The sequence below is a fragment of the Mus caroli genome, unplaced genomic scaffold, assembly GCF_978045245.1.
Source record: "Mus caroli unplaced genomic scaffold, Mus_caroli_1 scaffold_8, whole genome shotgun sequence".
NCBI lineage: Eukaryota > Metazoa > Chordata > Mammalia > Rodentia > Muridae > Mus > Mus caroli.
In genome coordinates, this window is record NW_028227263.1 from 85,522,738 (window position 1) to 85,540,306 (window position 17,569).

A 17,569-nucleotide genomic window follows, 5' to 3' on the forward strand; every position below is an offset into this window, starting at 1 on the left:
TCTATTATTTTTCACATTGTATACTTAATCTATTTTCTCCATACTTTCACCAACTGAGGCACAGTTAGGTTGTTTTCATTTAATGGGTATTGTGCATACAAAACTACTAAACATTCTCAAGGAATTAACCATGGAAAAAGTGGTTGGTTACATTTAGACATATTACAAGGAGAGATATAACTGTAGCTTATGAAATTGATATTTAGCTTTTTATTATATCTGGCTACTGATTTCTAAATAGGTTGCACCATTTTTATCAGAACACCAGTGAGTGGCTGTTCCCTTTTTTCACATACCCCAAAGCATTTGCTGTCAGTTTTTATATTCCTGTTTCTTAATCCTTGCCTGGGTGATATGAAATTTCAAATTTCTGTGGATTTGAGTCTCTAGGTGAACCTATTTTCACAACTGACCAATAGTGGGAAAAATTGTGCTAGTAGATATTTAGAACCAAGAAGAAGACAGAATACAAAATGAGCATTTAGTTAAAGGTACTCAAGATGAAGATTTTCCACATACTATATTAGGTAATCCCTTGGATATTTAAACGATCTGCCAATGAGATGGAACCTAACTGCTACATTTTTTTCTGAGCTTTAACTCTGTGAAGTTGAGTCAGTTATACATCACTAGAAATCTATTAACAAGAAATTTGGAATAATGTGTGGTTAAAGTATAACAACATGATCCATTAGCATGATTCAAAAAAGGTAGTAAAATATATAGTTTATATTAATAGTTTTATATATATATATATATATATATATTCACCTTTGAGACATAAAAATATTAAGTGCAACTTCTTGGAAAGTAGAAGGACTAAAGTAAGGTTTTTATCTTTTCTGAGATTTTAATATATGTAAGAGTTCTCTCTGCTATCAATATTTTATTTTGTATGTAGGGATCAAAGTAAAAAGCACATAGGTCTGGCGTGTCTTAGGATTTTTGTGTCAGAAACAGAAAAAAAATGTTGAAACAACAGGAAGTTAGAAGAAACAATAAAATCTGTGGTTAGAAGTGTGGTCTTTGAGTTAAATTCATATGGTTAGGTTTTGTTGCTAAGGTTTTAATATACCCAGCCAGATAGGTGGAGCAGCTGGCAACATGCTCACTTGAATATATTTCACCTGGGATTTATTTCTAGCATACATATAATAAATCCTGGCACACTGGTATTAGCATTCCACCTTATGACTGGAGGGAGAGGTATAAAAGGAAGGACTAATATTTTATACCTAGTTAGGCTAGACTGTTTAGCAGTTTATATTTCTTGGATAAAGTCTTTATTACATGAGGAAGTAGTAGTATAAATCATGATTGAAATAGTATTTAAAGAAAATTTCAACACAGATGCAGTCATGAATTGTAAACATCTGCTATTGCTTTTATGTTTCTCACACTATACCAAGTGATTCACATCTCAGTAAGGCTAGAAGCAAGTCACATGAAGCCCAAGCATTATCAGAGGTATTATGGGGGCTTTTAATGGGGTGGTGAAGAAAAAGAGCCAGGATTTTTCCATGGATTCTTGCCATGAGAATCTACCCATATTCCATTAAATTTCAGTGAGATGCCCTTAGGTTATTAGTATGAGAAAGATGATACTACAACTTGTATGTCATAAGTAGTGAGAGTGTAGGGGCGTTGCTCTTCCCCAGGATTCCCCTTTACCTTTGGTTGTTGGGAAAACTAGCCTATGTCATGGCTTTGGAAGATCTATCTTTGATCCTTGAGGGATGCAGCACTTAGAAGACCCTGACTTCTACCTTACATCTTCAGCACATAGTAAATTTAGTGGGGTTGCAGATGAGCAGGTGAGTATTGGCTGAACACTCTGTGTGAAATGAGGTAGTCTGTGTTTGTGGGTGATGACCTCATTCCATTAGCCACCTGAGGTGGTCCAAAAGGATTATTTCAGGTTCATGAAAGCAGGTGAACTGGCCCTAAACCTTATTAGGTGTTGCAATTGAAAGTGTAGTCCCTGCACTTCAAGTTGAAAATAGAGTAGAACTCTGTGTTTTTTTAAAGATATAAAGCATATGAAATCTGTATATGAGTATCTTAATGATTATTGTATAGCAATTCATTCTATGTAATGGATTGTCAAAACACAAAATATTCATTTATTAGTTTTAAATAAAATATTTTAAGAATATTAATTGCACATGAGAAACAAAAATAAATTATACTTTTTACAGTCATTTGGGCAGCCCTACAAAAAAAAAATCCATAAACACATAGAACTGCTGAGAATATGCATATATTTTAAATATTTCTTTTACAAATCTAACACTTCTTACATTTTTTGTTTATCCATATGTCACTTAGTGATACTTATTACTGAATATAATTCTGAAGCAGGTTTGAATTGAACATTTTTCCAAACTCTAAATACTCTGTGTGTATGATACTGAAATATACATAAACATCTTATATAATGGCATAATGCATGGGTGTCATCACAGTCCTTTGGAGAAATGACAATTGTGAGCAAGAAGCTAAATGTGGCAGCTAAGAGTTATAATAAGAAAGGCCCAGACAAATATATGTAATTTATTGGAGATAGTCAGACCTAGAACATGGTAGCCAGGTACAAAACTAGGCTCCAGCTACCAAATGCTCTTTTAATGTATAGTTAGCTGGAGACAGACCTCAGGGTGAATTATCATGTCAGTGTCTTACCTTTCACTTTCAATTCTATACAAAACAAAGGAGAGGGACGAAATGAGTACTTGTTTGGGTAAAGGACAAGAAAAGACTGTCTCTGGATAGAGAGGAAACTCAGGTGACTCATAGGCAAATGAGCTTACAAGGGAAAAATGGCAATCCCTGTATTACAATGAAATATTTCATTTCAATTGGGTATGTTAATTAGGTGAGCTGGACTTCAATAATTGGTAGATAAATATTAATAATGAGCCACTGGAGGAAGAAATTTTTCCAAATAATGTTGTATACCTTGGTGGCTAGCTTTAGGAATACAACCTAATATCTTTTAGCAAGAGTGAGGTAATGGAAGTTAGGAACAGGCCTACAAGAGACATGTTTGCATGCTGGCTAGGGTCCCTTCACTATCCTTTGATCTAAAGGATAGGGAACATCATGGGATCCTGAGAAAAACCCATGGAGGATAATTGCTTACTGGTTTGCTGCTCATGGCTTGTTAGGCCTACCATTTTTCTCATGAAGTTCAGGACTCCCATCTCTGGAAAAGCAAAATTATGATTAGCTACATTAATAACACATCAATCTCTAATGCAAAAATTGTACCACAAGCTTACATACAGTACAATATAGAGGCAATTTGTCAATTGATGGACCCTTCTTAAGAGGACTCTACCTTGTGTAAAGTTGATATTAAACTATACAGCATGCTATCAAGGCTCTTCTTGGCATGGTGTGGCAATACACAACTTTAATCCTAGCATTCTGTATCTAGAGATCGGCAGATATCTGTAAGTTCAAAGCAAGTCTGATCTACTTAGTAAGTACTTGAATAGGAGCACTACAAAGAGAGTTTTTGGGTGTTAAAAGAAAAATAGACAAAGATGGATTACTTCTTGTCTCATTTGTTGACAGTATCTCTCTTGTATCACTCCACAATAAAAACAAAACAAAACAAAACAAAACAAAACAAAATAATAAACCAAAAACTGATGGCATATGAGCTGAAGCAGTAAATAGGAGGTGCCACATTAGGAGGAAGAGAAAGGATTCGGGGAACAATAAATAAAGATTGTAGATGGAGATCAAGGGGGCACAACCAGAAATGATTATGCAGAATGGTATATAAAGGCAGGGAGGCAAGCCACATAAAGGACAACCTAATAGATGACTATAGAAAGCCTTGTGTTCTTAGGAGCAAATTGCTGGATTGTCTATACATCATAGGGATCACTCACACTACTAATGATCCTTTATTGTGCTTGCAGACACCAGCATTGTATAACAGCCCTCTAAGAGGTTCTAACCAGCAAGTAACTGAAAGATGCAAATATCCACAGACAAACATTGGACAGAGGTCTGTATTAGAGTTAGGGGAAAATAGAAGGCCCTCAAGGAGATGGAACCCCACATGAAGACCAACAGTGTCAGATAACCTGGAGTCCTGGGAGCTTCTAAAGTCAGAGAAACCAATCAAAGAGCATACAGGGGATGCCTCCAATCACATATGTAGCAGAGGGCTGCCACATGTGGCATCAGAGGGATAGGATGTAGTCATTCCTGTGGAAACTTGATCAAACTGGTTCTAGGAATCAGGGCAGAGTTGCACTATCAGAGGCAAAAGAGATATGGAGGAAGGAAGGAACTCTCAGAAAGGGCCTTTGAGGAGGCCATGTTTAGGATGTAAATAAGTAAATAAAGCATATATATATATCCAGAGATACTAGTGATAAATCATGTATCCTCTGTGGTTACTTCTCCAGTATCAATAAGTTCATATGAAAAGTTCTTATTAAGTTTAATGAGCCTGGTTCTCTTGGTGTCATCCATAACTTTTGACTTTTACATTCTTTTTTCCTATTTTTCCATGAAGGTTCATGAACTCTGCCTGGAGAGTATTGATGGATACATCCAATTTAGAGCAGTGTTATCTCTGTCCTGTCTTCATTCTCTCCTGTTTTCTCTCTCTCTCTCTCTCTCTCTCCCTCTTTCTTTCTCTTTCCATATGTCTGGCTCTCACCCCCTCTCTTTTTTCTTTTTTTCTCCCATGCTCTACTTAAGATTTGGCTTTGTATTTCTGTATTTGTTTTCATATCCTCCAAAGAGGAAGCTTCAAAAATATCACTGCTAATGATAACACATATACAACTCACTACAAAGAAGAGGCTATACATATGCTTCTTACAGAGCAACATCATAAACATAAAAATATCTCCTAAAATTCCAGTCAACTATTCAAACTCTGAAGTTGAAACTTTCGTACAAATTTACAGGAATGCAAGATTTGGGATGGAAGAAAACTGAAGTAGCTGTTGGCATTTGATGAACTGGAAGCAGAGGTAAATAATACTTATTCACACAATATTAGCATCAGATGCTACTCATGCTCCTCTAAGTCTCCTTGTATATAAGTAAATATTAACAGTGGTAAAAGGAATTTGTGAGTATTTAAATGAGATCATATTAATTGGATATATAATATTAGTTGAAGATATTGTTGGTAAACAAAATGTATTGGATATAATAGTTGTATTTTAACACATTATATACCATATAAATGTTAAGTTAAATATTTACAGAATAATGATATATTAACAGCAAATTCTATAAGTTCTCAATAGACAACCTACCCATACACACAATGTGAAACTCTGCATATAAAAAAAAAACACACATGTATCAACACAAAACAAAATGATTCTACTATGGATACGTTTTCCATATTTCTTTTCTAAAATAATCTCCAAATGATATTTCTTCACCATTATCATAATTTATGGCATGGTGTATTATGTGGAAAATAGCTTTATGTTATTAGAAATAAATATGCCTTTCCATTTCATTGTTTACCAGTTGTATTGTGCATAAACATAAGAACAAGGGTGAAAATTTACCAAAAAGTTATAGTTCTTCAGCATATTATCACAGGAAGATTAGCAAAGGTTCAGCACTGATATGCATTTGGCAGCCCATGCTGACAAGTTAACATCCCTGGACAAAAATGGAGGCTGCGTTATAGGTTCTTTTTGATAGATCCAGGATTAAAGGCAAATCATTACTAGACAAGTTTTCTCTTTTTTATTTAGAGGCAGAAACCAAAGAATAATTACATAATATTTTGCTCTTTCTTCTTCTATTTCATCTTTATTTTTATTCCTGATGCAACAGGCAGGGAGGAGGGAGAAGAGATAGAGGAGCTTTGATGGCAAAGTCTCCATGGTAACCACAGGCTTTGCTTTCTTCGTCATTTTTGTGATCTCTCTCCTCATTGGTCAATTTTTTTTCTCTATTTTCCTAACTATACAAAGCCATTCTGCGTCAGCCAGAACTAAAGAAACGTATTCACATAAACATTTTCCAGTAATGCTCCTGGTTGGTGTTTAGCTAGCAGGTCAGGCCAGGCTTTTGTCAGAGATTGACTGTAAGCTGCTTCTCAGAGAAGGAGGGGTGCTCTGGAAACCTGCAGATGAAAATGAAAAGAAAACGTCATCATGGTCAGGTAAATTGCTACGATTCTTCACATTTCTTCTCTGAATGAAACTGCTCCTGTTTATTGTGCAAGAAATTTGCAATGGCTTCTGTTCATTGCTTCAGTTTTAAGATATATCATTCAGCACTCAGCCTTGAAGTTCTCCTTCATCTGAAAGGATTTATTACATCAGGTATCTGACAGTGGCTGGAGACTTGTTGCTCCATAATCTGCTTTGTGGGACCAGATCTGTAAAGAATTTTTATATCTGGACAATAGTTCTCATTTGTTACATTGGGATTTTCTGAAATATTTTCTAACATCCCACTACCTAGTATGCCAGTGATCTCTGAGCATACTAATCCTTGATCCTGCAATTCTCCTTTGTTATCATCGTGGTACCATCAACAGTCTCAGATAGTTTACACTAGTTTTCAATCAAAGTTCTATCATCAGGATTATGTTGTTACTCTTGGGAACAAACATAATTCTGTGTTCATAATCACATATCTGCATACTTCATTCCTTAAGGGCACTCAAAGCAAATAGTTTACATATATTCCAATTAAAAAGTTAACGTACCAAAATTTCTTTTCTTTTTTTTTTTTTTTTGATTTTGAATATCCACTTTCTAAGGTTTTCAGCCACAATGCAGTTTCCATGCAAGATAGTATGTTTACATTTTATGTTGATTTGTGCTAATAAATACTTCGTATCACTGATGTCTTAAATAATAACTATTAACTACCATCCTGTTGGTTTTGTATGTTCTGTGATAATTTTATAAAATTCAATACTCTGTTCTTATGCATAAATAAATAGCCTATATTTCATTTAATTTTATCAAAATGTTAAAATGTGGATGAATCAATTGATCATAATAGATTGAATTAATCATGCTCTGTTATATCTGGCTTATATTTATTGTTGGTTTTTCATCTGTTTTGAACTTCTTAACATTTGTTTATAACAGAAAATATTTTTTCAAAACCTCAATCATGTCTCTTTTCCTGGTAAATATATAGTTAAATATAGAGTTGTGACTTAGTAATTTGTCTAGTTTTTCTGTCCAACATATGTTTTCTTTTTGCTTCTATTTATCTAAGTTAATTCTAAACTTTGAGGCTTAATTAATTTTAGGGGCTTATTTAAGAGAAATTAATAAGCATCTGAATAACAAAGTATGGAATATTAGTTGAAAATGGGCAAAAAGACAGAGATTTTATTATAATTCTTGGAAGCTTTATTTTGTATTTTATATGTGAAACCTAATATTATGACTGAGAAAGATTACAATAGCCTTTGTCAGATACAGTAGAAAGTGCACATGTATAAAAGCAGTTAATTGTTGAGGCCCTAATGTTTAAATTGTGCCTCACAGTGATAGAAATGTGTGCCTTCATAATAATTTTAGCTTCAGATTCTAGGAGGAAGGATTCTAAATCAATAAAATCTGCTATCTAATTTTTGATTTCATTCCAGGACTAATTGGAAAGTAATATTCTTTTTCTAGTATGCTAATTAATTTAAATATGGAGCTTTTATATATAAATAGAGAACTAATGAAGAAACATATTCCAATAATTACCACTAAGAATGATAGGGAAAATTAAGCTTAAATAATAATCATTGTGAATCATTTATGTTTCTCATTAAGAAGTGCCGACAGTGTTTATTTGCCACCTCATTTAGTAAATGTAAGAGGGTTTTAGATAGAATCATTGTTCTTAATGGATTAAATGTCCATTGTGGTAGAGGCAAGAATCTTTGCTCTTTTTATGAGTCACTTTTATAAATACTTGTGATAAAATAATTCATAGTCTCCAGTGCTGAAACACTTGCTATATCTGGTTAAGTGTACTACCATGTAACATCTCCCACATTTGTGTTTATTCTTATAAACTATTATGATATTCCATGTCTATAAATTTAGGTGTCCATTTCCTAATTTTCAACAACAATTACTTCACATTTGCCTTATAATCAAAAATAATAATAAGAAAATCCATCAGATTTTCAATAAGGCTTTTCGAGTGTTGTATCAGAAAATTCTTCAGGGTTCAACAAACTACTGTTGGGAAAAAGTCATGTGTCATTTATGTTGCACAATTTAAGGCTCAGTGACCCTTGAGAAAAGAGAGTTGGAAAGGAAGGAACAGAGAGCAACTGATCAAGGTGCTTTCTAGTACAATATTCTAAGCCAAATAGCGAGCTTCTTGGGCAATCATCTGTGCAAATTTAAATATTGATACTCTACCTGGGATTCCAGTTTGTGTGTATCTCCTCATTAAATGAAAGTTAAAGGAGAAGATCAGCACTGTAGTATCCACATGATCAGACAATTTTTTGGTAGGAAAATTTACACTTCTGAATGTATCCTTTAAGTGGCAGGAAAATAGATGTCAGGCAAGAGTATGGAAAGTTGACACTGTCATATGTTCTGTAAGAGAGTTATCAGCGTTACTGGGTAATGATTTTCTGGAAAGCCTTTTTTTTTTTTTCTGAGCACAACAGTCCAGAAAATAACCAATCAAAAGTTCTCTGTAAGTTTTCCCAATAAACTGGACAGTTACCTAGAGAGAACCTGGTTAAATGTTAATATCGAGTTCTTATTTTAGTGTTAAATGGGTGAGAAGTAGACATTCCTTCTACCTTTACTTGTTGGAAATCAATTTTTAAATTTACTCTTTAATTTTGAAATTATAATAAAGTTTTATTTACACCCTCTGCTTTCTCTCTCCTATCCACCAACATAATGACCAATATAATATTCTTTGTTTTTTGAATACATTACTCTTTATTTTAATTATTATTACATTCATATTATCTGGAATTATGTACTGGTTTATCTTAAAGACAGAAATGCAGTCAATTTTGTTTGGATAATGTTATGTATGTGGTTTTTAGGGTGGATCATTTTGTCTTGGATAACATCTTGCTTATAATCCTTTTTAGAAAGCTGTGTCTTCTGGGGTTAGGATTATTTAATTGCTTACAATATTTTGAAATTCAAATTTGTTGGTGTAATTATTGGTATTCATAGAAGACATAATCTTAGAGAAACCTGACTTATATCCTAGATTTCCCCATCCTTCTCATTCCTGTTCCACAATGAACACTGAGGTTTAGATAAAGGAAATGTTTTTATCAAACTATTTGATGAATGTGTTCCATACAGTGTTTTAATTGGTTGTGCTTTTCTGCATTTATTTGTTGGGTGAGCTGTGAGCCGTTTAAAAAGCATTTTCAGATGTGATATGGAATTTTCATATGAAGACATGTTGTTTTTTGACTCAATACTGTTTAGTTTTTATAGGTATTTCTAGGTAGAGAGTTAAAATTATATTTTCCCTGGTTTGTTAATCTATATTGACTATTTTTACTTTTATAAATAAAGTCCCTTTTATCTCATCATTTACTCCCTCAGATTATTTGAATCCTAGTATGATATACCCTATTTTTCTTTCTACATTTTACACAGATAGTTGTACCTTTTTAGTTTCTTTATTTCTGCAGTTACACTTTGATAGGTGTCCTGATATACAGGGTTGGAGCTTGGAGCTTAAAGCAACACAAAATAATTGGCATCTGTCACTGAAATTGTAGATTACTATACTTACTGAAGTTTTCTAGTTCTGTCTGTCTATTATAATATATTGCTTCCTATTATTTTCAAGGTGTATACTTACACTATTGTCATCACACATCCACCAACTGATGCACAGTTAGGCTGTTTCCATTTCCTCAGTATTGTATGTATGAAACTAGCAAATGAGCTGGGCATGGAGGCTCATGCCTTTAATCCCAGCACTTGGGAGGTAGAGGCAGAGGCAGGCAGATTTCTGATTTGGAGGCCAGACTGGTCTACAGAGTGAGTTCCAGGACAGCCAGGGCTACACAGAGAAACCCTGTCTTGAAAAACAAAAACAAACAAAGAAAGAAACAAAACAAAACAAAAGCTAGCAAATGTACTCAGTGAAGGAAGCATGGAGAAAGTTGATTATATCTAGACATATGACAAGTAGAGATATAACCGTGACTTATAAAATTTAAATTTAGGTTTTTGTTATCTCTGCTATTGATTTTTAATTGATTGATGCACTTTCTTATCACAACAGTAGTGAGTGATTGTTTCCTTTCTCCACATACACCAAAGAATTTGTTGTCAGTTTTTATGTTCCAGTTTCTTATTTCTTGTTGGATGATATGAAATTTCAAATTTCTCTGAATTTGAGTCTCTAGGAGAAACTATTTTCTCAACTGAATAATAGTGGGGAAAATTTGAATTAGTAGTTCTGTAGAACCAAGAAAAAGACAGAAATGAAAATGACCATAGCTGGGCGTGGTGGCGCACGCCTTTATTCCCAGCACTCGGGAGGCAGAGGCAGGCAGATTTCTGAGTTCGAGGCCAGCCTGGTCTACAAAGTGAGTTCCAGGACAGCCAGGGCTATACAGAGAAACCCTGTCTCGAAAAACCAAAAAAAAAAAAAAAAAAAAAAGAAAGAAAATGACCATAAAGTTAAAGGAACTCAAGATGAAGCTATTTGGCAGAATATATCAGGTTATTCCATGACTATTTGAACAACCCACCAATGAGTTGAAACCTAACTGCTACTTTTCTGTGAGTTTTAACACTGTGATGTTAAGTGAGTTATATATCATGGGAAATCAATTAACCAGGAAATTTTGATTTATGTGTGGTTAAACTATAACAGCACCATCAGTGAGCATGAACTAAAAAGGGTAGTAAAAGTTTTTTTTTCTTTTGAATTCCTGTGGTTTAAATATACAAATTAATGTTTCAAGGAATAGTTATATATATATATATATATATATATATATATATGTGTGTGTGTGTGTGTGTGTGTGTGTGTGTGTATATATATATATATATATATATCTTCCTTTTAGAAGTTTGTGTCCTTATCTCATATTTCTTTAGGTGTCTTAAATACTCCAGGAACATTATAGACTACTTGGCTTCCTCGATACACATTAATATATCTATTGTGATGCCATCTTGTTAATCTTTTTTAGGTATACATGTTTTTGACATTATAAGTATGCAGATATTTATGTTACACATTAGAGAGTTTGCAAACACTAGGTGCCCTATTCTGCTCTAAATAAAAATCTTTCTGACCACATTCTGCAGTATTGTCTAAGTCTTGGAATAATGATGACTCTTTGGATTCATCAGTCATAGATAGACAGAACACTATAAATTCTTTGTGGTTTAATCTGTTCAGCAATTCTATAATTGCATCTTAGAACTACAAAAAGTAATAATTTGCTGAAGGGGGCAGGTAAAATTTGTCTGTGTGTAAATGTACCACATGTTCTGTATCCATTCCTCTGTTGAGGGGCATCTGGGGTCTTTCCAACTACCTTAATCCACTTAGATTTGACCTTAGTACAAGGAGATAAGAATGGATCAATTCGCATTCTTCTACATGAAAACTGCCAGTTGTACCAGCACCATTTGTTGAAAATGCTGTCTTTTTTCTACTGGATGGTTTTAGCTCCCTTGTCAAAGATCACGTGACCATAGGGTTCATTTAATTCCATTCCATTGGTCTACTTGTCTGTCTCTATACCTGTACCATGCAGTTTTTATACAGTTACTCTGTAGCACAGCTTTAGGTCAGGCATGGTGATTCCACCAGAGGTTTTTTTAACCTTGAGCACAGTTTTTGATATCCAAGGTTTTTTGTTATTCCAGATGAATTTGCAGATTGCCGTTTCTAATTTGTTGAAGAATTGAGTTGAAATTTTGATGGGCATTGCATTGAATCTGTAGATTGCTTTTGACCAGATAGCTATTTTTACTATATTGATCCTGCCAATCCATGAGCAATGGAGATCTGTCCATCTTCTGAGATCTTCTTTAATTTCTTTCTTCAGATACTTGAAGTTCTTATCATATAGATCTTTTACTTCTTTAGTTATAGTCATGCCAAAGTATTTTATATTATTTGTGACTATTGAGAAGGGTGTTGTTTCCCTAATTTCTTTCTCTGCATGTTTATCCTTTGTGTACAGAAAGGTCATTGACTTGTTTGACTTAATTTTATATCCAGCTAATTCATTGAAGCTTTTTATTAGGTTTATGAGTTCTCTGGTAAAATTTTTAGGGTCGCTTATATATACCATCATATCATCTGCAAAAAGTGATATTTTGACTTCTTCTTTTCCAATTTGTATCCTCTTGATCTCCTTTTGTTGTTGAATTGCTCTGGCTAGGACTTCAAGTACCATGTTGAATAGTTAGGGAGAAAGTGGGCAGCCTTGTCTAGTCCCTGATTTTAGTGGGATTTCTTCCAGCTTCTCGCCATTTATTTTAATGTTGGCTACTGGTTTGCTGTAGATTGCTTTTTATCATGGTTAGGTATGGGCCTTGAATTCCTGATCTTTCCAATACTTTTATCCTGAACGGTTGTTGGATTTTGTCAAATGCTTTTTCTGCATCTAATGAGATGATCATATGGTTTTTGTCTTTGAATTTGTTTATATACTCGATTACGTTGATGGATTTCAGTATATTGAACCATCCCTGCATCCCTGGGATAAAACCTATTTTTCTAGGATGGATGATTATTTTGATGTGTTCTTGGATTCAGTTAGTGAGAACTTTATTGAGGATTTTTGCATCTATATTCATAAGGGAAATTGGTCTGAAGTTCTTTATCTTTGTTGGATCTTTCTGTGGTTTAGGTATCAGAGTAATTGTGGCTATATAAAATGAGTTGGGTAGAGTACCTTCTGCTTCTATTTTGTGAAATAGTTTGTGAAGAACTGGGATTAGATCTTCTTTGAAGATCTGATAGAATTCTGCACTAAACCCATCTAGTCCTGGGATTTTTTTTTTTTTTTTTGGTTGGGAGACTGTTAATGACTTCTTCTACTTCTTTAGGGGATATAGGACTATTTAGATCATTATCCTGATCTTGATTTAACTTTGGTACCTGGAATCTGTCTAGAAACTCGTTCATTTCCTCCAGGTTCTCCAGTTTTGTTGAGTATAGCCTTTTGTAGAAGGATCTGATGGTGTATTGGATTTTTTCAGCATCTTTTGTTATGCCTCCCTTTCCATTTCTGATGTTGTTAATTAGGATGCTTTTCCTGTGCCCTCTTGTGATTCTGGCTAAGGGTTCATCTATCTTGTTGATTTTCTCAAAGAAACAGCTCCTCCTTTGGTTGATTCTTTGAATAGTTCTTGTTTCCACTTAGTTGATTTTACCCCTGAGTTTGATTATTTCCTGACATCTACTCCTCTTGGGTGAATTTGCTTCCTTTTGTTCTATAGCTTTTAGGTGTGTTGTCAAGCTGCCAATGTGTGCTCTCTCTTGTTTCTTTTTGGAGGCACTCATTGCTATGAGTTTTCCTCTTAGAAATGTTTCATTGTGCCCCATAAGTTTGGGTATGTTGTGGTTTCATTTTCATTAAACTCTAAAATGTCCTTAATTTATTTCTTTATTCCTTCCTTGACCAAGGTATCATTGAGAAGAGTGTTGTTCAGTTTCCACGTGAATGTTGGCTTTCTATTATTTATGTTTTTATTGAAGATCAGCCTTAGTCCATGGTGATCTGATAGGATGCATGGGACAATTTCAATATTTTTGTATCTGTTGAGACTTGTTTTGTGACCAATTATGTGGTCAATTTTGGAGAAGGTACCATGAGGTGCTGAGAAGAAGGTGTACCCTTTTGTTTTAGCATAAAATGTTCTGTAGATATCTGTTACATCCATTTGTTTCATATATTCTGTTAGTTTCACTCTGTCCTGGTTTAGTTTCTTTTTCCATGTTCTGTCCTTTGGTGAAAGTGGTGTGTTGAAGTCTCACACTATCATTTTGTGATGTGTAATGTGTGCTTTGATATTTACTAAATATTCTTTAATGGATGTGATTGCCCTCTTATTTGGAGCATAGATATTCAGAATTGAGTGTTCCTCTTGGAAGATTTTACCTTTGATGAGTATGAAGTGCCCATCCTTGTCTTTTTTGATGACTTTGGTTTGGAAGTTGATTTTATTAGATATTAGAATGGCTACTCCAGCTGTTTCCTCAGAACCTTTGCTTGGAAATTGTTTTCCAGTCTTTCATTCTGAGATAGTGTCTGTCTTTTCCCCTGAGATGGGTTTCCTGTAAGCAGCAAAATGTTGGGTCCTGTTTGTGTGGCCAGTCTGTTAGTCTATGTGTATTTATTGGGTAGTTGAGTCCATTGATACTAAGAGATATTAAGGAAAAGTAATTGTTGTGTCCTATTATTTTTGTTGTGAGAGTTGGCATTTTGTTCTTGTGGCTGTCTTTTTTAGGTTTGTTGAAGGATTACTTTCTTGCTTTTTCTAGGATGCTGTTTTTGTCCTTGTATTTTTTTTCTCTGTTATTATCCTTTGGAGGGATTGATTTGTGAAAAGATAACGTGTGAATTTGGTTTTGTCCTGGAATACTTTGGTTACTCCATCTATGGTAACTGAGAGTTTGGCAGGGTATAGTATCCTGTGCTGGCATTTGTGTTCTCTTAGTGTCTATATAACATCTGCCCAGGATCTTCTGGCTTTCATAGTCTCTGCTGAAAAATCTGGTGTAATTCTGATAGGCTTGCCTTTACATGTTACTTGACCTTTTTCCCTTACTTCTTCTAATATTCTATCTTTATTTAGTGCATTTGTTGTTCTGATTATTATGTGTCAGGAGGAATTTCTTTTCTGGTCCAGTCTATTTGGAGTTCTGTAGGCTTTTTGTATGTTCATGGGCATCTCTTTCTTTAGGTTTGGGAAGTTTTCTTCTATAATTTTGTTGAAGATATTTGCTGGCCCTTTGAGTTGAAAATCTTCATTCTCATCTACTCCTATTATCCATAAGTTTGGTCTTCTCTTTTTGTCCTGGATTTCCTGGATGTTTTGAGTTAGGATCTTTTTGAATTTTGCATTTTGTTTGAGTGTTGTGCTGATGTTCTCTATGGAATCTTCTGTACCTGAGATTCTCTCTCCCATCTCTTGTCTTCTGTTGCTGATACTCACATCTATGGTTCCAGATTTATTTCCTAGGGTTTCTATCTCCAGTATTGCCTCACTTTGGGTTTTCTTTATTGTGTCTACTTCCCTTTTTAGGTCTAGTATGGTTTTATTCATTTCCATCACCTGTTTGGATGTGTTTTCCTGTTTTTCTACAAGGACTTGCAACTCTTTAGCAGTGTTCTCCTGTATTTCTTTATGTGAGTTATTAAAGACCTTCTTGATGTCTTCTACCATCATCATGAGATATGCCTTTAAATCCGTGTCTAGATTTTTGCATGTTTTGGGGTGCCCTGGACTGGCTGAGGTGGGAGTGCTGGGTTCTGATGATGGTGAGTGGTCTTGGTTTCTGTTAGTAAGATTCTAATGTCTGCCTTTTGCCATCTGGTAAACTCTGGAGTCAGTTGTTATACTTGTCTCTGGTTAGAGCTTGTTCCTTACATGCTTTTGTTATTCTCTACTAGCAGTGCTGGGAGATTAGCTCTCTCCTGAGTTTCAGTGGTCAGAGCACTCTCTGTAGGCAGGCTTTCCTCTTTCAAGGAAGGTGCACAGATATCTGCCATTCAGACTTGCCTCCTGGCAGATGAAGGCCTGAAACAGAACCTGTCCCAGAAGCTGTTAGCCTCTGTAGTCCACACTCTCACCTGTTCAGAATAGTCCTGGTGGAGTCTGGAAACCAAGATGTCTCCCACAGATGCTCTGGCAATTCCTTTCAGGGCCAGGTGGATACCTCTCCTCTGACATGGAAGGTGCCCGGATGTATTGAACTATTATTTTATACCTAGTTAGGATAGACTCTTTGGCAGTTTATATTTCTTTGATACAGTCTTTATGGCATGAAGACTATCCAACTGGTAATACAAATCAACATTGAAAGAGTATTTCACAAATATTTAAATGCAGATACAGTCATGAATTGCATAATCTGCTATTTTTTTGTGAATTTCTTATACAACACAAAGTCAGTCACATACCAGAATGATAAGAAGAATGTCTAATGAAGGTAAGGCATTATCACAGTGACTACTGGCATTTATTGGGATGCTGAAGAAAAACAGTCATGATTTTCCCATGGATTATTGCCCTGAGAGATTACCTATATTCCATTAAATCTGAGTGAGCTGCCCTGAGGTATTATTGTGAGAGAGATGATACCACCAATTGTCTTCCATATGTGATTAAGGTCTGGGGAAGATGTTCCTCCCCAGGACTCCACTCCACCTCTGGTTGTTGGGAAAGGTAGCCTAGGTTTTGGAAGTGGAAGACATATCTCTTCCCCTTGTGGATTGCCACACTCAGAAGACCCTGACTTGCAGCTAACATGTTTAGCACGTACAAGTAATGGTGGGGTTGCAGATGAACAGGTGTATACTGGCCCAACACTCTTTGTGGAAGGAGGCAGCCTGTGTTTGTGGGTGATGACCTCTTATCCTTAGCTACCTGAGGTAGTCCATAGGGATTATGTCATGGTCATGAAAGCAGGTGAGCTGGCACTAATCCTCACTGGGTGCAGTAATTGAAAGAGTAGTCCCTGCATGTCGTGTTGGCAGCAGAATAGAACTTATTTGTTTTTAATGATAGAAAGCATATGAACTTTGGATAGGATAGTCATAACAATGATTGGATAACTCTTCATTTTAGAGAATGCAGTGGATTTGTCCAAACAATATTCATTTATTATTATTGAACCAAATATTTTAAAATTATTAATTGAACCAGACTAACAAAAATAAATGCAACTTTCATGCAATTATCTGTGCAGCCCTACAGTAATTTCCATAAACACATAGAATTATAAAAATATGCATATATGTTAAATATTTCTTTTTTAAAACTAATAACTCCTACATTTTTGTTTATATGCATATTACTCAGAAATATGTTATTACAGAAGATAATTCTTAAGCAGGATTGTAATTCAACATCTTTTCCAAAATCTGTATACCCTTTGTGTAGGATACTGAAATATAAATAAACATCTTATATGATGGTATAATGCATGGGTGTCATCACAGCACTTTGGAAAAATGGCATTTGTGAGCAAGAAGCTTCATGTGGCAGCGAAGAGTTATAATGATAAAGGCCCAGGCAAATATGTGTGCTTTAGGAGGGATAGCCAGGATCTAGACCAGCTTAGCCTGGTACAAAATCAGGCTCCAGGCAACTAAAGCTATTTTAGTGTATATTTAGGTGGAGACAGACCTCAGAGAAAATTATATTTTCTCTTTCTTATCTTTCACTGTCCATTCTATACAGGTAAAAGGATTTTGTAGAAGAGTAGTTCTTGGGGTAAGGGACAAAAAGAAAGACTCACTGAATAGAGAGGAGACTCAGGTGACTCACATGCAAATGAGATTATAAGGGAAAAATGGCAATCCCTGTATTACAATGAAATATTTCATTTCAATTGGGTATAT

The 17,569-nt window shown here is 34.9% G+C and overlaps 1 protein-coding gene across 2 annotated transcripts in view; it reads left to right on the forward strand.

Moving 5' to 3' along the window:
- Positions 1-17,569, forward strand: part of LOC115031561 (uncharacterized) — an 89,358-nt gene that overhangs the window by 13,302 nt on the left and 58,487 nt on the right. For both annotated transcript variants that reach the window (XM_085841678.1, XM_085841679.1), the window contains one exon: positions 4,938-5,003. In XM_085841678.1, coding sequence (XP_085697804.1) covers positions 4,987-5,003 — 17 coding nt within the window. In that variant the 5' untranslated portion in view covers positions 4,938-4,986. The remainder of the gene's footprint in view (positions 1-4,937; positions 5,004-17,569) is intronic.